This window comes from Aptenodytes patagonicus, chromosome 1, assembly GCF_965638725.1.
Source record: "Aptenodytes patagonicus chromosome 1, bAptPat1.pri.cur, whole genome shotgun sequence".
NCBI classification, from domain to species: domain Eukaryota; kingdom Metazoa; phylum Chordata; class Aves; order Sphenisciformes; family Spheniscidae; genus Aptenodytes; species Aptenodytes patagonicus.
The window spans coordinates 92,864,755-92,890,963 of record NC_134949.1 but is presented as its reverse complement, the minus strand read 5'-3'; the positions used below and the strand labels follow the sequence as shown (position 1 = coordinate 92,890,963).

The following is a 26,209-nucleotide window of genomic DNA, read 5'->3' as shown; positions in this document are numbered from 1 at the left end:
GCACTACGGCCTCATTATCATGCTGCTTTCTATTCAAGGACTCTACCTCTGTTCCCCTCACCCCTGCGTGCTGCCTTTATTGCTCCACCCTGGCTCATTAGCAGTGTCTCAGCCTTGCCCCATCTGGCTGTCACCCTAACCACTTTCCTCCTCTCCTGAGTCTCCCCATTATCGACAGCCCCTGGGAAAACACAGGGTTTGCACTAAGAGCCACTAAGAGAGATTTCGGCCACAGTTACACTCCAAATCCTAGCAGCAACCACCATAAGCAAATGCTCAGGCACAACAAAGCATGGGCAGAGAGTTAGGAGAAGGGGTGCAAGCATGTGCACACAGCCAGCACTTGTGCTGGGGTACTAATAATGACAAGTTAGAGGCAAGTGCCAGCTCTTCTAGGAACATGCCTCTTGCTGGGATGAAAACTGCTGGGCTGAAAAGATAACTCTACCTGAAGCCTCTAGAGGAGGCAGGGGTGGGATCCTGTCTACTGCTGCTTCTAATTGGCACGGGCCTTGCCAGCTGCTGCTTCACCTCCGCGTTTCCTTACTCCCTGAAGGGTGCAGAGGATGCAAGCTGCAGAGGATGCGGCAGGGGACCTGCTGAGGTGGCAGTCTCCTATAACTGAGACAATTTAGCCAGCAGGACTGCAAAAGGATGTGCGGCACTGCCCTGTTGTCTCCTGTTTTATCCTCTGGGATGGGCTAGCTCCGCGGAAGGCAGAAGTCAACTAATTTGAAAGAGCTTTCATTTCTTTTCTCTGCCTTGCTAGAATGCACCAGGTGCTGCGCCTGCGTCTGTGTGCCTGTGGGTGTGTGTGTGCTTGCTTATACATCACACAGGTGCATATGTATGTATACATACTCACGTACACGTAAACCTATGTATCTATATGCTTGTATAGCAGATGTTTATCTGGTATGCACATATTTACACTTCTGTGTAGCATGGGTTAAGATACAAATTGTGACTTTTACTCATAATGCTTTCCATAGCACTCTGTTAGCTGAGTGGAATGGAAAGAAAACACGTTCCCTCCCTCCTAATATACTTAGGGAAAAAACCCTTTCCCTTCAGTTGTGGCACTACTTTTCACCTCTGTTGCTCTGTGATGGCAGCCTGGCTTGGCCTCTCTGCCAGGTAATTTTCACAGAGATCTGCGTTACTGCCTCTTTCCTAGGTCTCACAGTATTTTTTGCTTGGGGGTTACAAACCCTGTTCCTAGGCTCTGCAGAGCTGAATCAACCTACTGGCTCGCTAATGCTGCAAAACATGGTCCTGCCTCCCAACTTCTCATATCCACAGATGTGTGGTACGGCTTCCCCTCTTGCATGGGCTCTGGTGCTTGTTGAGCCCTTCCATGAACTAATTCAGCTCAGTACAACAAAAGAAAACGTTTCGGGGCATTTTGGGGGGGTGGGCGGTAAAGCTCGGTTACTTTTTCACTGGTTTAGCAGGTTGAACTGGCTCAGTGGGTTGTCCACTGAGTACCAGAATAAGGGAAACAACAAAAGCATGTAGCAGAGAGCAGGGTGAGCAAAAGGAGTGGGGAGGAAGGGATGGCAGCAAGCTATTAGATCAGTTGTATCATCAAACTGTACCTGAGTACCCTCTCTGCAAACATTCCATATTGCTGTTGGAGACAGGCTCCTAGGTAAGACAGACCTTTGATATGGCCATTTTTATGTTGTTGTAAACTCAGTCTCCAGGAGTGAGGGGTATAAATCTCTCCACCTACAGCAGGTAATCCTGCTGCTACATCCTTTAAGGAAGATCACTAGCTATCTATTCATACAGCTCAAGGGAGCTGCTTTTGTATTTTAATGCATCTTCTCTCTATGGCATTGACATCTAAGGCACTCGGTCTCTCCGAGAGTTTTTCAATGCTGGCTGAGATTTCCTGGAATGGTAGTCACCCATTTTTCTCTATTGCTAAACTGTTCTTTCACATCATTTTGCTAGCTCCCCTTATGCCCTCCACCACAGGCAAAGCTGCCAGTACCTCATTATTAACTCTCTGTTTCCTCACTCCTGGCTGCCATTCTTTTTTGTGCTGCAATGGGACACTGAGGAACCATCGCTGTATCTGCCTCCCTAGTGGGATGTTGCCCTACAGTGAGCTTGTTCTCTATTTAAAAAAGAAATAAAATCTCTGATTCTAGGGATGACAAACACTCCCAAGTATTTGAGTATCCGCTGTACCTTGCAAAAACTTGGCACTGCTTTATTTTTCTGCCTGGGTGTGTGGCTGGGAGTGTGCACTACCTGTTATTTCAGCTACTGTGTGATCACTACAGCATTTTTTTCATCTGGGCTTGTAGTTTTTTTCAGCTGCTTTCTTTATCTTTATGAGGCTGGATTCCCTTCACCCATTCCTCCCCTGATTTCTTAACCTTAGAAATACCAGCTGTATTTATTTTTTTCCTCTCTCTTTCTCTCTTGCATACTAACTAGAAGGAGAACAGAGATTTCCTAAAACAATATGAAGCAATTGCACACTGAAGAAATAGGAATTAACGAAGCAACAAAAGTAAAAGTTAGAAACCGTCCACTGAAAATCATCAAATCTCTCTCAGCTCCTGCACCTCCATTCTTGTGGCTCTTGTGAAGTTCTCTAGTGTTTTCCAGCATAAATAGGCCTTGAATTTCTAAGGTAAAAATGATAAACAAAATCTAACAACTTGAAAGAAGGAAAGTTTTCTTCATACACATCAAAAGGAGGCTAAAATAGGACCCTCACTGTTGCAAGTCATCGTTAATAGTTGCCGCACTTCCCCGTGGAATAGTTAACGGCAACTTTGCAAGATCTCTCTGGGTCTCTTACAGGTTCTGCCACTCATTTTACGACCATGGGTAAACTACTTCTTCACTCTGTACCTTAGTTTCCTACTGCAAAATGGTGCTAATAACACTCACCCATTTCTAAATAACTTGTGATGTTAAAATATTCATTGCTAGCAAATCCTTTGAGATCCTTTGAGGTGAAGTTCTGAAGTCATGCAAAATGCTTTTCTAGCAAAATCAACACCCCAACTAAAATCACATGTGCCTACATACTTTATTGAATTTCATCTTATATTTTGCTTCAGTGATGCATTTCAGCTCATCTGTGTAACAGGAACCAACAGAGAGGGCCAAATTTAGAATTCAGCCACAAATAATGGATTCTAAACTTAGCATTATATTAGTATCAGCAAGAACAAATCTGGAGTATTTGAAAATTGTGTTCCAGATTGCTGCCTGAGGGTTTTATTTTAATCTCATGACAGTCACAAGACCAGGGTGAAAAGACTTTCAAAGTAGAAATTTGCTTTGTGTGCTGCAATGCTACAGGAAATCAAATATATGTTCTTTTATGATATTATCTGTTCTTTAGAAAAAAACTTCCACAGAACACACCCAAATTTTCCAAAAATTCACACTGCTATGAAATAAATCCAGAGGTGGTAAACAAAGAATGCCAATGGATTTATCCTTTTGCACTACATGTGTTAAAAAATAACCATACCAAAACATGGTTTTTCTGATGGTTTGACTAATCTGACCACACACAGCAGAAACTAGACTAAACTGCATCCCGTACTAAGACTGCTTTACACAGTTTATCTTTTTTCTGTTTAAAAAGACATGCAGGTCATGGCCTGAGTGTTTTAATTCAATTTGGGACTGTCAGAGGAATACAGCCCTAAGTCACTTTTGCGTCTATGTGTCCATTCAAGTGAGTGGGTCATTCTGCTGCAGTCTATTTCTGGTGGCAATAACAACGTGTGGTCCAAGTCGAGCCCAAGTTTTGGACCTGGAATCAGGAACTGTGTTTTGAATATGCCACAGTTTGTACGCAGGTGTGGCTGGTAGGTGAGGGGCAGGGGCTCTGTTTAGGGTCAGGTTTGAATCAGCTGCAAAATTCAGAACCTGCAGGTAACTCTGCTCTAGAGTTTGGTCTAATCCCAACTTCTGTCTGTTTACACTTACTACGACAAACTCAGTAACTGAAAGGTAGCAGAATGAGATCCAAGGAATTTTATTCCATATTTCATCTGCTGATTGCCTTTTCCCCCATGTTCCCTATGGTATGTCCCTTTAAATCATTCTGTCTTTTCCCACTTCTTTCCCTTCCATTGTCAAACTAATTTCTCTTTTTCTTGACTCTCTCTTGTTCTCCTCAGGCTCGGTGGCTAGTTCTCTCCATCTCTCTGAATTACTTGTCATTTCTCAGCTGTCACAGACCCTCTGAGGCCTGGCCTTCTGTCTCCTTATTAAAGGGGCTGTCATTCTAAAGGTTTTTTTGTTTCCAGCTTTAAAACAAACATCTTTTTATTATTTTAACAAAATCTGACTTCAGCAAAGAAAGTCAATCAAAGGGCTTGACTGTAAACCTTTTAATTTGGCGGTGTTCGTGTTTCACGGCAAGTATGAACATGGAGGTATCTGAAGCAGAGCGCTGAAAGCCAGTTCATGGCTGGAGGTTTGGAGGGGTGGGGGTGGCAAGCAGATGCTTTCCTGAGTTTTGGTCACCTTGTACTTCCTATACAGCCTGGTCTTTGCGAGAGCGATCTGGACCTCCCTTCACCCTCTCCCATACTTACTGTAAAGGTATAGGCTGGCATTTGTGACTCCCAGCTTGTTGGCAGCCACGCAGGTGTAGTTCCCATAGTGTTCCTCAGTGACATTGGCCACCATCAGCAGAGACTGGCTCCCTGTGCTCTTTATCTCCAGACCGTTGGCGCTGTTTATCCTGGGAAGACAGGAGAAGAGGTGTGTAGTGCAATGGCAGTTGTGTATTGGGAAAGAAATCACTGCCCAGCAGACAGTAAACCAAAGTCATTCAGCCCAGCTAGTGGGTGAGGATGGAGGGAGGCAGGAAGGAGACATGAGAAGAAAGAGACCAAAGGCGGCATTGATGGAAACGAGGAAGAGGGAATGAAAGGAAGAAGGAGTGCAGTGGGGTGAAATGCCACTGGTAAAGCGGTGGAGAAGCAAGAAAAGCCGAGGGAAAGGGAGGAAGCCTTTACCAGCACCGACTAACACTTGGAAATGAACACATCATGGCCAGCTGAGGGCTAGTCTGTACTTGAACAAAAGGTTTTTAGTGAAACACACCAATTCATATGTTCCAATATAGCAAAGCTGAGTCATCCCTGAGCCTGTGCACATGGGTCAGGTTAAAAACTAGGATAATAACACCACCTTCTTAATGCCAGGTAAACGCTCAGATATAAGGAACAGATCCATTTTCTCTCATATGCAAATCTGGGTCACTCAGGTCACACAGATGGGGGAATCTTACACCTCAGCAGCTCCTTCCCCTAGACGAAGGCACCTAGAGCTGCATTACCTACTGGGAGACTAACACTGTCTATTTTTTTTTTTCTGTATCATGGGCTATTTAATGCATGAACATCGTCAGGAAGAAAGCACTACTGATGTCTTAATTGTGTGTTGGCCCATAACTGACGTAAAGGCAAGAGCTCCATCCTCTGCACTTCCTTCAGCATCCCCAGCGCAGAGAGGGATTGCCTCCTCCAGCCCTGACCACGCTGGCTCTGCCAAATCTGATGGGACCATCGTGACTTATATGGTTTGTGAAGAGTAATTTGTTTGAGGAGAAGAGCTGGGGAGGATGATAGGTGATTCTCTAAGGATCCTCTATTGAGTGGACTGAAGAGGAGAGAAGGGAAGAGGTGAGCTAAAGGTCTTACCTGGTATCATCTCTGTACCACTCGAAATCAGGCGTGGGCACTGCTGACGCCTCACACCGGAGTAAGGCTTGTCGTCCTGTGGCCGCTTCATTGCTCTTGGACTCTGTGATGGTGGGAGGGTCTGCAGGAAGGAAACACATGGTCACTTCGCACACTTCCAGGTGGAATGAAACAGTGAAACTATGTCAGGGCTGGCTTCCTCATGCAAACCATTCAGGCTGGTGGAGGCCCACAGCTGCTGCTTGCTGTGGCACATGTTTCCCCCCGCTCCTCTGGAGAATACCTGCTCTTTGAACTCTCCCTAATACACTGCATTAGCATCACTCCTTACGTGTGCTTCTCTTCAGCAAGACTGCATAAAGTTCTGTCATAAATGCATAGGCATACACAGGCAGAGTTAAGGTTAATGACGGACTTCTGTTAATTTATGAATATTTACCTGTGGATCTCTAGTTCACATGGGCTCATCAGAGAGATGAGAGAAAGATTTCATCAAGGGTAAAGGAAGACAGCAAAAGTAAAAGGAGTAAAGCAGGAATTTAACACTAGCAGGAAAATTATTTTCCATACAACCTCTGTGTCTAATGTCAAACTATAATAAGAAAGCACTGAGGCAACATGTATGGGACAGAAATACATTCACGACTTAAAAGGGAAGAGCTTTAGCAGAAGCTGTGGGTGCAATTTTGAGAGCCAGACCACTTGTTGAGACACTTCCCTTAGGTGTCTAAGGTTACAAATCCTGCCCAAACCTTCCTGGACACCATGCTTTGTCACAGGCTCCAAAAGGGCTTGGCCGTGATTGCTCTGCGTGAAGCTTGCCCTCAGCCCAGCACGGTGCTCCCACCTCTGCTCACTTTGAAGACTGAGAGTTGTGCCATAGGCAAACAAAACTTGGGAAACATATCAGTGTGCTCTGCTGGAGCTAGGTCTCAGTGCTGGCTGGGTGCTGGGTAGGGTAGGCACCGGCATCTTCAATCCCAGCCCCATGTTCAAAATGTTAAGCGACAAGCTTTACATGTTAAAAGGCAGAATTATTTCCACCTGGCTGCTGAGAGGGATCAGGGAATAAGTGCCTTGTCTCTCATCACTAATACTTGCATACCCTGAGATTACGGGGCTGCAACTCAGACAGCTACTTTGCTGAGACTCAAGTTACCATAAAGCACACTCTCTGTGTACAGAGTACAGCTCCACTGTCGGTATCTGTCCCAGCACTAAAAGGCCAAAAAAAGAATCAAAATGGATTGTGTCAGTCAAAGGTAAAAATAATTCTGTCTGGAAAATGTATGGAAAGAAGTTTGTTTGTGAACACATTAGCCATCTCAATGTGATCCTTTTCCTGACCTTAATCGGGATTTTATGCAGGGCTTTAGGGATATTGCAGTGCGCCCTCTAACATCATAAATATTAATAAGTGTACATAAATAGGATCCTACATTCAAAGGCTGTGGGTTCATGTAAATATTTTAATTTGGAAAGGAGGCGGGGTAATAAAAGGATAGTGAAGGTGATTTTTTAAGCACCCTTCTTCGATTTTTTGGTTCGAGCACTGTATCTTCTTGCCATCTGCAGTGAGACAAACCTTTTCCATTTCACTGAATCCATCACAAGAGGTGAGTCACAAAATGAACAAGCACTTTTCTATGGGCCTAGAAAATGACCCCAGCAGGCGTGTGCTCCCCGGGCTGCTGCCAGGGAGCCCAGTCCCTCGCTCTGAGCAGTCCCTGCCTTAGCCACCCTCCTCGGCTTTTTAAAGGACAGAGCCCAGACGGGTGGACGGGCCATACCTCAGCTGTCACCACTTTTGTTAAGGCACTGCTGGCCTCGAGGCTGCCCGCTCAGCGAAGGGCAGTCTGCTTGCTGCAGTGCTGCCCCAGAAGAAGGGGCAGGCGGTGGCCTTGAGCAAACCAGCCTATTGTACTCAGAAAGCAGCCGCTCTGTGTTTAGCTGTTTGCTGCTGGGAAGCCAGTTAGCTGTTTTTCCCCCACTCTTCCCCAGGCCTCAGTTTCCCTGTCTGTGATGTGCAAGGGCCATTACTCGGGAAGCCTGAAGGTGGTAGTGTGAGACCAAAGCAAAACAAGGATGCTCTCTCCTGCAGTCCGGGCTGACAAGCTACTACGTGCTCCACAGCATCAGCAGATGATAAGAGATGGCCAGGAAGATCCTGAGGTTGGGCAGGTCCCATTTTTCAAACTTACTGTAGTTTTCCCACTTTCTGCTGCTTGTGGTGTAGTTTTAGAAAGCAAGAAAAGGAAAGATGTATGCAAATGTCTAGCTTTCATTCCCCAAACAGGACTGATTTTTTTCCTGTGCATGGCCCTCATGACCTCTTAGATTTTTTCCCTTTGTTTCGAAAGAAAAGATCTGTCCTGAAGGAACTTACAGGTTGCTTACATTACAAATTAGGCCTCATAATAATATTACAATACTCTTATCACATTATATTTTCATATATTCCAACAGTAAAAATGTTTAAGATCTTACTGTAGCATAGTTATTATGAGTTGAAACTAAGTCAAAATCAAACATTCTGACTTTATACAAACAATCTGTTTCAACCATGTTAAAAGCATCGCTGAAATTATGTTTCACAGAAATATTTGAAAATATTAATTGGTTCTCATGGAACATCTCAGGTTTATAAACTCAGCTGTTTTTGATTGGAAACAACCCTCAACAGTTTTAGTGCAGAAAATCTGCTACTACAGTTTCACATTCATGCCAAATTTGGCCCTTGAAGCAGCCGGTATTAAACCTCTGCCACCCAATTTCTAAGGGAATTATAAAAAACTGTGGATTCTGAAGATGCTGCAGGGAGCCTATAACCTTGACTTCTAAGCAAGACAGACAAGTTGATCTGATGTGATGGCCCAAAGGGAAAGAAAGAGACAGAGAGCAAGAATGGTATTAAAAGGTGCTAAAATCAGCTGTGGTGGCAAATTAGACCAGGATGGGCTGAAACACTTGCTGCCGTCAGCTCTCTGCCCTAACCCACTCCCTGAGAGTGCTACCCGTGAATCAAGGCCATGCATATGCACCCTGAAACATGTCTGTAACCATCTCCAATTTCAGTTTAAGTTAATATTCTGGTGTGTAAACTGAAGGAGGTCAGGTCCCATTCATTCATCCCTGCTGCAGAGGTATTAGCCTCCAAGCAAGGAAACAGAGCAGGTAGATGGGGATATTCACTTTAAACAACTCCAGTGCCAAATATGAGCCATACAAATATGGAGGTGGACATGTAGGATTATAAGAGTGAGAGCAGTCTGAAATATCTTGTGTCACTGTGGGAGGAGCATGCCAGCAGAGTAGACATCTGTCTAAGCACGTATGGGCGATGGGATCCATGCCCCACTCATACAGGTGTGGATGTAAGCCATATAGCTAACTGTGCCTCTTGGTGTTTTTAGGTGGATTCCCGTATCCTTTGGTCAAGCCCCCTTCTGTATTGCATTGGTCCACGGAGGGTCTCTTAGAGAGGGCTTTATGCTAATGACCTGAAACCAGCATAAAAGTCAAGTTTTTGCACCCTCTCATTAACAGATGCCTCTACCGCACGTCACCCCCAGGCCCCGGGGCTGTGATACCCATGTAGGCACTGCTGAGATGGCTGGGTGCAGGCAGGCATGTGTTTGCTCTGAGCCGTCTGAACCCTCCCTTATGTCTCCTTGCTGCCTTGCTGAAGCTTCTCTTCACGCTACTGTTCTCCCGAATAGCAATGAGTGAAAACAAGGCACTGCCAGCGTTTCTGAGGGGAGAGACAGGGGCAACTCACAGGTCCTCTCTTTTTTTTTTCTCTTTCTCTCTCTTTTCTTTTCTTATATATTACCAGGTTTAAAGCACAAACTATACCCTGTGATAAGTGTCTGATTGCAGATAGTTTCCTCAGCGCTCCCCCCCATTTCAGTACATGTAATATAAACCCAGAAAGGCTTCTCTATTTATCCTAAAGTCACCCCTGCCCGTGGGCAAAGCTCTTCCCGTTGACCCGCTCCAGTTGCAATGTACTTACAGTTCACAGTGACCCGGACTTGCTTGACGTCTGCTGAAGCAACCTCGTTGGCAGCTTTGCATTCGTACTTGCCCGATTGCTCTCGTGTGATCCCTAGGATCTCCAGATACTCTTCCTCGCCTTCAAACTCTCTGCCTGGTAGGACAGAAAAATACAGATGGTGGCTCTGTTAGGCATTCAGGTTTGGGAAGCGTTCTGCTTAACTGCTATGGAGGAACAATCACAACAGGGATTCTGCAAATAAACAACAGTCATGAGTGATTTTAAAGTTATTTCAGAAGCCATATCAGCAAGATACTAGCATTTTATTTAGTTATGGAAAACTTGGGTTCTGAAAATCTGGAAGGAAGCATACAAGTGGTACCAAATCGTTGCATATCACAGGCTGTCCAGGCCAAGAAGCAAAATCTCCACCACATGAGACTGGAGTAAGTTCACTGGTGTGATGGCAGAGTACCAGGGAAGGTTAGTCAGCCTGTGGCCGACGGGCTGGTTCAGGGCTAGCTGGGTCCTCAGATGTGGTGATGTTTTGTCAGCACCTTTTTCTCCACTGCAAAGCTGTGAAAAATGTCTTTCTGTCTCTCAGAGCAACCACCACCCTGAAGTGCCATCGATCAGATTGAGCTACTGTTAAACACGGCCAAACTGAGAGAAACAAAGTGTAATTTGATGCGTTGAGACCAATAATCATCACGAATCCCTGATCTACTGTACATATGAAATGACATATTTAAACCGTGCTGCCTCGCTAACAGAGTTTTGAAAGCAGTGACTTGAGCATCAGGGTTACAGCCGGGGGCAGGAATCAGGGGCGGTCTGTGGCCTTGCTTTTAATTCACTGTATGACCTTGGGTGAGTCACTCCCTTGCTCCCCCTCTGTGAACTGCAGCTAATAGCCCCCCTCTCCCATCACCTCCTGGTCAGAGAAGGGCAGTGAGGTTAACCCATGTAAAACACATTAGAATCGTTGGATGAAAGGTGCCAGGGAAGCATGAAATATTAGGATTGGTATATCACCCTATTCCTTCAGAAACCAAAGTAATGCTCCTCCTGGAAAGAATCTGAACCACATTGGCAGCAGTGTAAAGGGACATGCTTCCCTTCTCTGAGAGGGCTGCAAGCACTGGTCTGCAGCATGCGAAGCCACAAGCCCCAGTTGCGTGCCTGTGTATGTTTAGAGAAAGTGTCCCCCAAGCCTCAAAGGGTAAAAGCCAGATTTCAAAAAAACCCAAAGGTCAGCTCACAAGAGCTCCCATTCAGGTTCCTCAGAAAGCGGTCAGATTTTCCAAAGCAACTCTCTGCCCAGAAGAAATTTTCTGCTCGATGGGTGCCGAGTACTTCTGAAACCCTGCCCACTTCATGTAAGTGCTTAGAGTTGTTTAATGGAGTTCAAATAGTGCCTGCGAGGACCCGGCTGTTGTCCTTGGCTCTGCAGCACTGCGTGAAAGCAGTGGGTAAGCCCCGTCTCTGGAGCTAACGTTCCCGTGGAGCCACCTGCAATGAATCCCACCACACAGGCACAGGTTTGCTGCGGCATGTTGGCCAGGTCAGGCTGGGGATGCCAGCTGCGTGCATTTCCCTTCTGCATCAGAGATAGGGACTTCAGCAACTTCAAAATCTGCTCAGAACTCTGTCCCTTACACAATTATTTTTGCCTTTTTAATTTTTTTTCCCCGGCAATTTTCAGAACTGTTCTAGGGGAAAACCACCCCCCATTCACAGAGACTCAGCATGAAAACAGCAGTGTATTAAACTCATGCAAAGACCCCCTCTTTCAGCGGGGCTAACCAGCAGTCCCTTTTCCAGCTCCTACCAGATGTTCAGGTGAGCAGAAATCTCATTGCTATGTCTAAAACTTACAACTGCTTTGATGCAGGTTTTTGCATCCCTTAAATCTGCTGAAGGGCCTTACTGCATGGCAGCAGTGTATTTTACATGGTAAGGAGGCAAAGTTGGCTCCTGCTGCCCACCCAGTGCTCCAGGACAGGGCTCTCAATCCTCTGCTGTGTTACTGGGGCTGATGCTCTGGAGAGTCAGTGGAGAAGGCAGCAAGGTGGGATTTTCACAGGTGCTTTTTATCTCTGTAACTCATGAATATGTTGGGGAATCTTAACTCCTGTAGGACCAGAGTTAGGTGAGTCATAGTACTGGAAGGGACTTCAGTCACCATCTAGCCCATTCCCCAACCTCAAGGCAGGACACATGGGTCATGTCAGGGAGACAGCCACCCTCTGCCCTCCAGCGGCAGAGACTCTGCAGCCACTCCAGACGATCTGTTCCTGTGCTTCACTGTTCTTACCACTGGAGCAGTTTCACTGAAGTTTGACCTGAGTCTCCCTTGCTGCAATTTAAAGCTATTATTTTTGTCTTAGCCACTACAGACAAAAAGAACAAATCATTCCCTCCTTCTCTGCAATAGCCTTTTATCAACTTTTAAATCACTTATGTTCCTCCCTCAGTTGTCATCTTGGTTTTTTTTTGGCTGACTATTGCCAGGTCTGTCAACCTTCATCTGTAGGTGAGGTTTTTCAGACCCTTGATCATTCTTGTTCTTTCCTTTTAGACCCCTCTGACAAGTTCACATTTTCCTGGAAGTGCAACGCCCCAAACCGAACACAGCATTTCAGACGAGGTGTTACCATGGCTGAATGCAGATGAAGGATTGCATCGCAATTTCTGTGCTGTGCTGCTGTCTGTACAGCCAATACATTGTTTGTGGTTTTGCCATAGCATGATTCATTTTTGGCTGGGAACTTTTTTAATTCCCAGATCTTCTCAGCCCATACTGCTACTGGCTAATAATGTTCTTTGAAAATCCCACCCCCAATTTGAGCTGACAACCAACACTCCCCTCCTTTCACAGCAGCACTCCCAGTTGGTAGGTGAGCCAGTTGACTGGAAAGTTAATCAGACATCAGGGAAAGACTCACAAAGAAAAGGTTAAAACGTAATTTGCCTCTGCTTTGCAAATCATTTGCTCTGTAATTCCGCCTTGTTTATACACAGGGTTCACTCCAAGTGGGACTTGCTTCTCCTGCAATTTGCCCTTGTCACAAGACTGTCACCATAATGAAAAGAGGGTTGAGGGTGACTTAACCAGCTCTAATGGAGTGGCACCCTCATTAAGGGAGCTGTTAAGTCTGTCTGTCAGAGAACCACATCAATGGAGCTCCAAAGTATCCTAAAAGGGTACATACTTTCCGAAGGGAAGATGTTTTTCAGCTTCTCCCCTGCATACGTACATGCACGTAAAGTCTAAACCGTGTACCATGACCAACAGGAGAGCTTGCACAGCTACACACAACACTTCCCAAGAGATGATGAGCTGCTGGTTTGCCCAGTGGAGCTCTCTGGGAATGAGTAAAAGGAAGGACTTCTGTTTTAAAGGGCATGCCAAAGACATCAATAGGCCTATTCAGCTCCTCATTCCCCTGCTCCAGGACAGAGATAGGAGCATAACACTTCAGGGAAAGTTTCTGTGACAGTTTCTTGCTAAAATAGTGGTAGCACTGTTCCTGTCCCTGCTCTGGTGACCTCTTTCAACCCTGGGCATCAACATTTTGCTACAAGAACTCAGCTACTCTCACTTGCAAGACAGACCCTTTTGCTTGCAGCCCTGTCCCCTCTAAGAGTACATTAACCATTTCTAACAAAAAGCATTTATATAAAATTGAGGTGTCATAGTACAGATCAGGGAGAGGAAAGATGTATCACAGTGTGTTAGAAAAATGTCAGGTTGTGATATCCTGCACAGAGCTGTAGAGATGTTTTCACTAATTCACCTTGGCAGCCAGATTAGGTGAGTCATATAACTCTAACCTCTAAGGCAAAGGCGGGGCAGGGAGAGCAGGAACAGAGCTTTATACACTGAGCGAATTTACAAATGTTTCCGTGCAGGAGCCAGCTTTGGCAGGGAGCTGATGGTTGTCACTATGCAGTTTATCAAAGCGGGGAGGGAGAAGGCTTGGACAGTGCTGTTTGGTACCAATAACAATGAACATATTCTATTAGGTGAAAAGAGGGACTGCCAGCTCCTGGCAAGTCAGCCACTCCATTCCCATTAAGAGAAGGCATTTGCCTTGAGCGTGTTACCCGGGGATGAAATCCTGACCCTACTGCCAAACCTTCCTCGCTGACATGGGTTGTCCCCTGGCTGTTTTGTCTGGTTCAGTACAACCCCTTCCCAGTGAGAGGCCTTCCAGGTTTCCCTCGGGGGGATGACTCCTCGTGCAGCTGCAGCGCAGCTCTTCTCATCCCAAAGCATCCCTTCCCATGACTCCAGGCAACCTTCTTCCCTGCAGGTTTTTTGCCTTTCACATATTCATAGTTAGCTTGGTTTGTTGCTGCAGCCCCATTAAACACCGTCTTGCCAAGCTGTAGCTCCTTAACTCTGTCCCAGTAAATCAGAAAGAGGAGCTTTCTGCTCTGGAGGCTGGAGATAGAGAGTACAAGCCTGGGAGGGTTGACAATCAAACCAAGAGGGAACGACCCTGAGCAGAGTGAGCCAGGCGCCTGCCGCTGCTCGGAGCTGGCAGAGCCCTTTTTGCAGAGGGATCTGCGGCAGACAGCTTTGATGTGTGCAGGAGGAAAGCTTTGAAGGCCCGCTTGCCTCAGCCACATTTCCTATCCCCTGGCTTCCTAATTGGATCCAGTAAAGTAAATAACGAACCCAAACAGCAAACCTGCTTGGCAATGCTAGCCTGCTGGCAAGAAGCCCCCCTCTCCTCCCACCCTTTGGAGATAGCCTTGTACAACCCCATGGGCTCTGCATACTGTCCCCTGTTGACGTGTACACCTGCCTATGCTCTCGTATATATATGAGAGAGATATATATTAAAAAATAGATACATATTATATTCTATATTTTATATATTATGTATTTTATATATTTTTATATATATAAATCCCACTGTGTGTGCAGAAACGCAGACTTACACCCTCCCCACGTATTTATGGGTCCTTCCCACCTCCACCCAAACGGCCCTTTGCACTGCCATGCACCATCACTCCTTCCTCAAAGGCTAAACTGTTCCTTTCTAGAAATGATGCACTCCCAGCCGAAACCCCACTTGTACTGTGTGCAGACAGCTCTTTCAGGTAGTCAAGGGACCAGCAATGATTTCAGCCATGTGCTCTACCAGAGAGGCCTTTCCCTTCATGCCCTAGACCCTTACATCTCCAAAGGGGATGGTAGTCTGCAGAGGCAGCAGCCACATTTTGCTCTGTCCTCTCCTGTTTGTGCATCCAACACTGGGGCTCCTTCTTGTGCAGAAATTACTTTAGATCTCTTTTTTTTTTTTTTTTTTAATACTGCTGTGGTCTTAAACTAAGCTGAAGTTCAGACCCACTGAAAGTATCTGTTTGCATTTGGTATGTGGAGAAAGAGATCAGATACCCTGCTTCTGTGTGTGTTTTCCTCGCAAGCCTCTTTGTAGTTGTGAAGAGGGGAGAGCAGAAGGGGTTATGCATCTTTGTTGGGCCCTCCTCTGCCTATAACAAGATGCAAGGGGATAAAAAACATTGCAAATCAATAAATGCCATTTGAAGTTTTTTTGTGTGTAGCAACTTCCAATGCTGAACTGCAGTTTTTGTTCTCTCTGCACTCTCCATTTATTGTTTAAGGTTTTGCTCGCCTAACTTTCCTCCTTCCCTCTGCACCTTACATTCCCTAGGAACAGGCTTCTGAAAGACAAAAATAGCTAAGGGAGCCTTTAACATAATTTTTTTGTTTTACCTCCAGCTGGGATTTTTTTTTTTTAATTCAAAACTTTGAAGTTTTTGTTTATCAGTCTCTGTCTCCTCAGTCATTCACAGATTCCAATGATCTTGGCATTTTTTTTCTGTCCCTTAGTTGAAGAGGCTTGTTTTTAGCAAAGAGATCAGTGGAGAGCAGCAGATGGTGGATGAGCAGAGGGACAGCTAGTGCTACAGTGCTACGGTGAGGAGGGAAGGCTGAAAAACTAGCGTGGCATGGGAAGCGGTGCAAATGGGGAAAGCTTGAGAGCAAGAGAAAAACAGATGGAGAAAAAATAGAGGGGGAACGAAGAGAGGGACAGTGCCTGGGAGAGAGAAATGCAAACAAAGTGAGATTCTTCAGTGACTGAGAAAAAGAGAAAATGGTCGTCAGCTACTGACAAAGAGAAACGCACTGAGACAGAGCGAGTGAGAAAGACGGGAAGCGAGATGGCGGCAAAGAGAGAGATGTACGGCACAGAGAGAGGCACAGACGTCCCTTGTGTAAAGGGAGCCATGAAATAACAACTGCCAGAGGGACAGGAACAGAGGGGTCACATGTAGTAAGGCAGCAATTACTCTGTTTAAGCAGCAAGGCACAGCAGGGAATTTATTGTTTAAGCTGGCCTCATGCCTCCCACGCCCTTAGGCCTGTAGCTATTACACATAAACCAAAAAACTAGTGCAGTGCCAGGGAGGGCTCTGGCCTGGCTCTGGCTTCATGACAGAATGAGTCAGATCAGGAGGAAACACCCTGGCATGGTTTCCCCTGGCATTCACAGGACCTTGCTCATCAGTGATCACATTTTCTCCTTACGTGCAAAGCTGGCTGCCGTGCCTCCCGAGCCAAGGACTGCGCCCAAGGAGCTCCCCAGCTGGGGCAGCATGAGTGCCTGCTGGCACAGCCAGAGTTAAGAAAGCCTGTGATTTTTGTGGGGACTTTCTCCCCAAACCCCACGCATCTAGCATGCAAATAAAACCTTCCAGGTTGACAGCAGCCTCCCCAGACTGAACGACGTCTCTGTGCTCTCTCTCGAGGGACAGCGCTGACCAAACCTAGTGGGAGAGACCACTTGGGACAACTTGCCATCGCTGATATCTCTGCCCAGCAGCTGGAAGCCAAGAGCTGACAGCTCAGACGCAGCTTGCATCCTGGCCGTGGGTGCATGTCAGTGGGGGCCATCTGCTTGAAGCAGCCACAGCAGGTCTGCTGTGTCTCTGAATTTCCACTCCCTCTTCACTCATATTCATAAATGACCACTTAAAGGTCATCACACTCTCTCACACACAACCCTGAGTGTTGGCACGGAGCAGGTGTGCAATATACCACTGCATCTCAGCAACTGATTAGATTCTCCATTCAAAATCCACATGTGCACAGAAGAAAGAAAGGGAACCACCCCCTGAAAAAAAATCCAACCCTGCTTCAGCTCAAAGCCTTCTGTTTAACCAGTGGTTTTCTTCTGCTCTTTGCTGAACCAGAAGAAGGAATTAATGTTCTGCCTCAACTTGAGATATAATTTCAAAAAAATTATTTCATATCAAAGAAAGTAACATTTTTTTAACTCTTTTTTTCAAAATTAATTACTGAATTTAACCCAAATTTGCTAACACTTTTTTAATGAACACAAACAGCATTTTTTTGAAAGATTAATTGCTCTTGAAAAAAACTTGGCTGTGATGCCAATGTATAAAGTAAATTATGAACCATGAGGTAAATTAAGTCATCTAATGTCACAGCTACAATATTATACTCCCTAAATGTTGCATGCTGGAATGTGAGTTGTCATGACTATGCTAACAAACATCAAGCCTTAATTCTACTACCAAGAAACTGGCATATAAACATGAACAAACCAATAGTTGCACTGTTTCTGCATTCCCAAATTTCTGCCCGCTGCCTTTCGGAGGTTACTTTACAACAATGTGAGGTAGAAGGCATCATCAGCTAGATGAATCACTGAGATGACACCAGATCTTTGAGTGTCTTAAGAAGGCAAGGAGTTGGTAAGTCCTCAGGGCTGAGGGGACCATGCTGGAGCAGCTAATAAAACAGAGGTTGAAAACAGGAGGTCCGACAAAGAATCGCAGCCCAGGCACAGGGGTTATTCGACGTGCACACATCAATGGCAGCACACCAATCTCTTGCTCCCAGCAGTGTGATCAGCTCTGCGGGGAGCTGTGCCCTCTTCCTCCACCATCTACAAAAAGAGGATGGGCCAGTGGTTGCCGCTGGCAAGAGGAACAGCGGGGGGCGGGGGGGCGTGGAAATCAATTGGTGTTTGTTTCCCACTGTGTTAAGCACAGGAAGGCAATGCAAGCCGAGAGCTGATGCAGGGGACTGGGTTTTCTTGCATGTCATAGAAACCTATGAAAGGCAATTAAAATACAACAGCAAGCAGCCAACCGTTACAGTCTCTGGTGACTCTCTGAGCTGGTTTCCTCTCATTTGGCCTCATGTACTCCTTTCCCTGCAAGTTTTCCCATTTTGGACAAAGCACTCATCATCATTATACAGTTTGAAGACAAGTTCTTCCTTACAGACCCAAGAGCAAAGAAAAGATCTACAGCAACAAGACCCATTTGGGGCAAGTTCCACAAGAAGCCTAACTGAACCATATAATTTCTGTCCTGCCAGTGGAGAGCAAGGATGGACTGCAATGTAGTTCCTAGTTTAGTTCCACAAGTGCTTCTGTCAGTCCCAGACCTTAGGGAAACCTCATATGATGATGCTCAGTGGTACTGACTGTGCCAGTCTGTCAATCTAGGAACTATAGGGTTGGTCTGTGCTTGGTGGCATCTTTAAAAATCCTTGTTATGTTCATTACAAGAGTCTTGTGTCTCCCATAGAGCAAGACATGCTCAATATACTATATTGTGCAAGAATCAAGTGGCTCGCTTCCATAGGCATCCATGAAAATGTTTCCTTGTCTTTAAATATAATGGGTTTGTTCCCTTCTGTCTTATGTCCACTCATACTTCTTGGGATGAGGGGGTAAGAATGAACTCAGAACTTCAACCTAACTTAAAAATTTCAAAAAAATTAAAAAAACCCCAGAGTTTCAACTTAGCTGATAGAATTCCATCCTTTTATGTTTGAAACTTGGAAGAAGGCTTGAGAAATTACAAATTGGCCCAAATTTACTTGAAATGGGAAAGCGCATTACCTTAGAAGCTTACACATCTGTGGCTCTTTCTCTGCAAGCTGGAGCCAAACATTTCATGGCTGGATCACACAGCCCCTGAATATCCTGTGCTTTTGCAAGATGTCAATTCCTGTAGTTCATCCCTGTTTTCAGTGAGGCTACTCTGAACACCAAGCTCACAACTAAAACCTAAAGACCAGATTTCTGTATCAGCCTGGATCTTTTACACAGCTATAGTTGTCAACTGAGGAAATGAGGTCAAAGAGTTAAGCCACCCCTCAGCAAGATTTACCCTTTCAAAAACATGTCAGTGTGTTGTGATGCCTGGCGCCAATATTTGTATAGGTGGATTAGCTCCTTTAAAAATAATTTTGTTTGCTTTTCTGTTGACCACTCTCCTTGCTGCAGTGTTTCTCAATTAGATCCAGCACAGTGACTGCCCGACACCATCCCCCGTATCTGCTGCTGGTGGAAGGAGCAAAGGGGATATTCTCCAGGGAGCACAACAAGGGATCAGGAGATGAGGCTAAATGGCTGGATTTAGGATTGAGCAGGCATGAAGCATTGCCAGGTATCAAGGCAAGATCACAGAGGTTTTGAGCAGGGTGGGGTGTGCTGGGAAGATACTGTCTGGGCTCACATGCTGCAGGGACTTTTGATCAATGGGGCTGGCTCCTGTGATATTATCATCTGAGGTATCTGCTGTTGATTCATAGTGATAGTGGTCCAGATAAATGATTGCTTCAGTCCAGGATATTTAATTCCTATGCTGCTAGCCACTCCCTTGCTTTCCAAAGAATAAGGAGTCTTTCTCTCTCAAACTTGCAAGGCACTGACTGTGAAGGAGGAGGAAGGCATTTGCTCAGTGACTAATATTGCAGCTTGTACAGGGGAGGCAAGCGGAGAGGAAATACAGACCCTGATTTTGAGCTCTTTTAGCTCCCAGCTGCAACTCTTAACCATTGCAAGCGCAGCTGTTGGTCATCAGCACTATTGCAGCAAATCATGGCTCTGAGGCAGGGTCTCTCCACCATGGGAAAAAGAGGGGGTTCACCAGAAAGGGAGAAGGCAGAAAACGATGAGTAGAAGAAACATTTTCAAACCAACTCCTTTCTGACTTCTTCCAGGTTACCCCATAAGTTTAGGAGGGGATCTGAGGTCAAACCAAAAAGATATTTCATTGCCTTTGTCCCAATTCCCTAATACTCTTTCTTGTTGTGACGCTTACAGAAAACATCCAACAACCGTAACACTGCTGGCATGAGAAGACCACGGCCAACCATGTCGATCAAAAGTGCCTCACTGGGCTTCACTTCTCTGTATCCACCTGTTACCATCATGGACAGGAATCCACTTACATCTCCTTTCCCTGTCCCTCCTCCCTCCCCAAATGCATTTGTCTCCTCTGGGGAGAGAAACGTCTTGCTCTGACATGAGCCCCTAGCTCCTACAGGAGCCAGCGGCAGCCCAAAGACCTGAGAAAGCATGAAAAACCATCCATTTTGAGGACTCATTGGCTCCTTTCCTCAAAGCTCCTGAAGAGGCAGGGGTTTCATTAAAGTGCCTTTGCAACTGCACACCGGTGAGAGTTTTACTGTAACTGAAACAGCAGTTGTTCTAATTAAACCAACACAGAGCAGGCCACCTTAATCACCGGCATGATTTCATCTTCCTTGAGGAGAGAGGGGAAGAGGAATCAAAACTGCTAAGAGAGAGGGAAGAAGGGGAAATGTGCTGAGTCCATTTGCTCCTGGTTCCTCAATTTAGATGACTAAGGGATGTCTCACATCTCTGTAAAGATTAATGTGAGCTTCTGATGGCATGTTTTATTAAATGGTTACATAATAATTAATGCTTGAAAGCAGGGTTTCCAAAAGCCACTAAATGCTTTAACAGGACAAGATTCAGTGGCTTTCAATGGCATTTGTGCTTGCAAGTCACTCAGGTGCACTGGAAAACTTCACCTCTACTCCCTTATTCAAATCAGTGCCTTATTTACTCCATCAGCATGACCTTGCCAGGTTATGTGGAAGAAACTAGGGGCAGGGGTGAAAACCATGAGCCATCTAGGGAGAGGGTCCATGTTCCCTCAACCTTGGGTGGAGGGAGAAGGTGCCAGCAGCACATGGCCTGAGTGAGAAATCCATCAGCTGATGAGCAAGTACCCAGACACCAAGGACACCTGAGGAAATAACAGCATGGTAATTCCCATGCTGACTCTCCCAAAGCCTGCAACAGGGAGGCACATCCGTCCCTGAGATGAGGCATGCTGGCAGGCCAGGTAGAAATGCTGCTGGCAAACTAGGAGGCCAGTGGGCCAAAGCTTAATAGGAAAACAGCAGTGATTTGTCTCCACCACTATTTATGTTTCAAGCACATGACAGGCTGTCAGTGGAAGTGAGTGCTGCTAAATTTACTGCTTCTCAGATCTCCGCCACAGTTGCATACTTGACAAGTCACTTCATTTGAAGGGCTATGTGTTGGGCTGGACTTTCCTCCCCCACGCTCTCCTTTAAGAGCCACAAACCAGCTGTCTTTACACTGCAAACTCTTCCCCTTGGGGGCTATATTATCAGGGTGTGAGTTTAGAGAAGAGGGACGTTTCCGGCATATTCATTTTTAACCCTGATACATGCTGGTCTTGTTCTGGGCCTCTTGACTGCAGATGTGTGTCTGATAGGACACACACATGACTGAACCGAACTAATAGCAGCTGGGTTATGGGGCTGGGCATTCGGAGACGGAGAATGTGAGAGCATGGTGAGCATGGGCGAGTACCAGCTGGGCACATGGACGAGAGCTGCTGAGCATCATAAGGAGAACAGTGCAAAAGCTCATGGGGATGCAAGAGGAAATGTAGGTGGGTAAAAGAATATGTGGGAATTAGACTACACGCATGTGTGCCTGTGTACGGGCTTTGGAAAAAATGCATGTGGAAGCGCAGGTGTGGGACTGAAAGTATGATGGAGCATTAACGTGAAGACGTGCACGGGGGAAGGCTGGCAGACGGGGAAAGAGGGGTGAGAGGACAAGCACAGGGGTGTGCCTGTGGTCTTGTGAGTGGGCAGCTGAGCTGCACATCACCTGGGAGCGGGTGCTCCTCCGTTTCCTCTCTTTTTCGGAGGACTGTGGTTCAGAGTATCATTTACCTCCGCTGTCCCAAGTGTTGCATGGTGCCTCCATCCACGCAGCCCCCATGCGCGCCTGCGACAAGGTACCTTTTGGCAGGTGGGACAAGAGAAGAGGCCTCATTTCTGGCTGAAAACCTATAATGGCTGGTTTCAAACACTCCTGAAAAGCAGCAGAAGGGGAGTGAGGCTGCCGTTTGATGATGTGGGCCCTAAGAAACTCCAGACCTTCCCTCCCTGAACCTGGGCACACTCCCAGTGCTTGTCAGGCTCTACTCTGCACCAGAGTAGGGAACTGATCCAGTTCAAAACCAAACCAACCAAAAGGGGGTGAATGTTCCCCTTTCAGGGTAATAGTGCTAAGTTCCTCCCCTTCACTCCTAGCCGGGATCTGCACACAGGTCAGGGCTCCTGCAACATAGCTCGCTGGCAAGAGATAACCAGCTGGCACAGTGACAGTCAGCAAAGTCCTTCCTGCTGTCTCAGCCCTTTTGTCTCATCCTTTCATCTGCTCCTTCTACTCTTGACCTCCCTTTCTTCCCCACGGCTTTGACCCAGGCGGTGAGGGGGCAAAGCTGAGGGAGGTGGGAAGCTCCTCTCAGTGCTAGTGCTGCGTTCAGGACAAGCTGGTGCCTGGACCTGGGTGGACGCCACTCCCACATGTGACGTGGCCTCCTGCCCATGCAAAGGAGAAAGGCTGGCATGCTTCCTCCTAAATTCTTTTTTTTTGTCTAACTTGTCCTCATTGCACTGCAAACACCTTGTTGAAGGGTTCTGGTCTTAGTTGTGTGGAAGCTGCTCCTCACTTTACAAAGCTGTGCTGCTGGGCAGCACCACTTCTTCTCAAATGCTCTGACTCTCCTTTTCGCTGCAGATATCAAGACGCAGTTGTCAGGAATATGGTGTTATGAAAGACAGGCAAAGGGGACTGGGCACATCCTCCTGCCCCAACCACTCCTTTCCTTTCTTCTATACGCATTGGAGCTCTGCTTTCTCCCACACATACTCTTGATCTCACGCACAAGATCCTTTCATTTTGTTTTGTCATGTGCACTCAGTAAATTACACATGTGCATGCACATAAACACATATCTCTACACAGAGTGCCATGCAAGTGGGACACAGCCTCTTTTTTCCTGTCACAAGGGTGCAGGACAATTGCAATTCTCCACCAGCCCTTTAGGAATCCGCTCCACTTGCTTTTCCAGTGGTGCAGGCCAGAGGCCCTTGTTCTGCAATTGCGCCACATAGTTTATATGATTAAATGTAGCATCTGCAGCTATATTAGCTGGGCTAATAGTGACAAGTGCTATCAATCCTCATACTTCAGCGAATAAACTGATCACCAGCTGGGGACAGAAATCTCCCCTTGTCTCTCATCACCGTAACGTGCAAACTGCATGCTTTATGCGGGTTTCACACCACCGTACACACGAATCATGGTTGCAAAAGGACCACTTCTCTCTCTCCTGGCAGATTAAAGTGCTGTAACACTGGACTGTATTGACAGCAAGCATATTGACTGGCACCACAGTACATAGCGTCCAGTCACCCCTCCTTTACTGCAGCACCTTCTCCTCTTTATCAGCTTTGCCACTGGAAGCATCTGCAATGGCTTGTCAATACTTTGTCCTCGCCCTGCTGATCTGTGGATGCCAGTCACACACTACCAAAGATTGCCTCTTTAGAAACCCAAGAGCGGACGGAGGGAAACAGAGGGAGGTGGAGTTTGTGAGTTAGAGATTGATAAATAGTTTTGAGTATCTTCTATTCTTTCTTTGGTTCACTGCTTTCCATGCAACATAGCAGACATTTTTATGAGTGGCTCATCCAAGGCTGCTCTAAATTTTACTGGGGGTGGGGGAGAAACACGACAATCATGCCCTCCCACCTGGCCTCCAAGGACCAGGAATTCATCCACAGTAATCATCCATGTCCTGTGGATTGAGGTCCTCTGACACTTTTACTGGATAATAGCCCCTCTTAATAATCCAGCCATCCAATCGAATTCCTTTTTATCACCTCTCCAATACCAATACTCTGTCTGAGCGCTCTGTGTAGGCGAGGACTTAGTGGAAACAAAAAAAATACTGCAAATTCTGACCGTAAGGTATTGAAATAATACAGAAAAAAAGGTTTTCAAACCCCCTCTCCCCAAACACTTATTTCCTTATTTCTCAGCTGCTCTCAAAACTGCTGTCCTTGTATTTCTAAGTCCAGCATTCCAAATGGGATGCTGGGTTTGATTAAAACAACTTCCTTGCTTATAGGTTATGTCAATATCCTGGTGGGATTTTATGCCACAAATCTCAGCAGTCTGCAACTGCAGAACAGTTGAAGGAGGGGAGGAATGTTAACTACATTAAAATGGCAAATTCACCTGCAGACTGCATTTTTTCACTGCTTCAGGAGCAGAAGGTCCTGAGATAATTTCCAGGCAGTATGAGCTTGCATATACAGGGGGATGCAACTAGCAGAAAGGAGAGGGAAGATGAGAGAAGGAAGGAGAATGGAAAATAGGGGAAGAACTAGCAAGATAAAAATAAATTAAAAAAAATAGTAAAAAGAAGATAGATAGTCTGTGAGACACAAGTCTTCACCAGAAGGACAGAAAAGGAAATAGATAAGGAAATGAGACACAGAGCATGAGATATAGATGAAAGGTTGATTAAAAAAAGCAAGGGGATGCAGAGGGTTAGGGCAAGCAAGCAGAGCTCTGAGCAAGGGGAATCACCATGGGAAAGCAGTGGGGAACGTCGTTAGCGTTGGTTGGGAATACAACATACAAGGGGTAACTGAGGCCTGAGTCTTTCAGATGTATTACAGTTATATTGACATGTGGTAAACAATTTCACTGCTCACAGGCAATACAAGGCTATTGGCAGTATCACTGAAGGTCTCAGACACTTAAATGGTGTGTACACATGCACGGGACATAGAAGTAGGAAGAGAGGCAGGTTCCCATGACCTTTGATGGTGAGGGCTTGGGACACAGTGGGAACATTTGGTGATGACTCCTCCTTACTTTCTGCCTGCTTCATCTCATTAAAGGCAGATAAAACACACCATGAACTACCATCCCATTTCTAGACAAACAAGTGCTCTCATTGCTACTTTCTCAAATACAGAGAAATCCTCTAGAAGGTCTCAGTTAATAAAATGCTCCATGTTATGAGACAGTCTGCGATTCATGGATCAAAAAGACAAGGAAGAAGCCATACTCCCAACCTCAAACAATCCCATCGCTGCAGGAAATCTAGGAGATAATCTCCAGCTCTTTCCATGCAGCCCTGGAAGAGCTCCCATGCATTTCTTTTCCTCTTCTTCCCCTAGGCTCTTGCTGTGAACAAGCCCTAGTTTGCATGGAGGCCAGTGTGGCTGCCAAGAGGCTCAGGGAGGAAAGAAACACTGTGAGCCTCTCCAGTCGCTTGTCACTGGTGTAATTTGAGGTTTTGGTGCCCTCATTTGCAAATCTGTTCTGGTGGGCAAAGGCTCCTCACATCTCCCAGCTGCATCAGTGTGTCATGCAGTGGAGCTGGGCTGCCTGATGCATGCATGGGAGGGAGCCCACAAGCTGGGATGCGGCAGGAAGCTGCTGCAAAAGGGGGTGGAGATGAAGGCCAACCTGCTGGAGACCATGGGTCTGCTCCTAATGCAACATGAGAACTGGCCTTGCTGCTCTGTGATCTCCTGAACACGCAGCTTGCCCAAAGAGGCTCTCATCTGTCATATACAATGGGAAAGCTGAGGTCTGCTATGAGGGGGAAGAGCTCTCCACTCAGATCTGAAAAATCCTGGCTTTTTCTACCCCCCTCTCCTCTTCCAGCTGGAGGCACTTGTAGGGAGTCATGGGAAACAGCTGGAGGAATGAGAAACTGAGATACCTATTCAGGTATTTCTTCACCTAACCCAAAAGCCTTCCTGAGCTCTTTCCAAACAGAAATTGACTGAAGGTGACATATAACCCTCTGAATTTGAACGTCCTTGGGACATTTGTATGTGCTGCTCCTGCCAGCAAGCTATGCTAACTCATATATCACTTGCTTAATCATTCAGGGATTTGACCACCTTAACTTGGAGCTGATAGTGAGTTGGAGGCAGGAAGGTTTGACTCCCCATCTGTGTTTCTGTACACTCAGTCATCCTCAAAGTGGTTGATTTCTGCACTAGCCCAAAGGCAAACTTGGCTCCTTCAATTAGAAAGAAAGAAAGAAAGACTAGACATTTAGGAGCCCTCGGAGAGATGGAGATGGGTTGATGCTGGCAGAGAGTATCTAGCACTTCTTAGAGTCATAAGGAGGGAGACGGTCTCGTTTCCCTTTCCAGGCAGGAATACCACTCCCCACCTGCACTGCAGTGCCCACCACCAGCCCTGTGCAGGAGGGGATGCCTTTAGAGCTGGGGCAGGAACATACGCTGTCGAGATGCTCACCTATATTCTCTTCTCTGCTTTCTGCATGGTAGATATGGAGGTGCTAGCAGCCTTTCCAC

General features: G+C 46.2%; 1 protein-coding gene across 3 annotated transcripts in view; it reads right to left on the bottom strand.

Moving 5' to 3' along the window:
- The window catches only part of LSAMP (limbic system associated membrane protein), a 1,043,674-nt gene that overhangs the window by 21,214 nt on the left and 996,251 nt on the right, over positions 1-26,209 (bottom strand). For all 3 annotated transcript variants that reach the window (XM_076348934.1, XM_076348926.1, XM_076348944.1), the window contains 3 exons: positions 9,712-9,846; positions 5,697-5,817; positions 4,584-4,732 (listed from right to left, as the gene is read on the bottom strand). In XM_076348934.1, the coding sequence (XP_076205049.1) occupies positions 4,584-4,732; positions 5,697-5,817; positions 9,712-9,846 (405 nt within the window). The remainder of the gene's footprint in view (positions 1-4,583; positions 4,733-5,696; positions 5,818-9,711; positions 9,847-26,209) is intronic.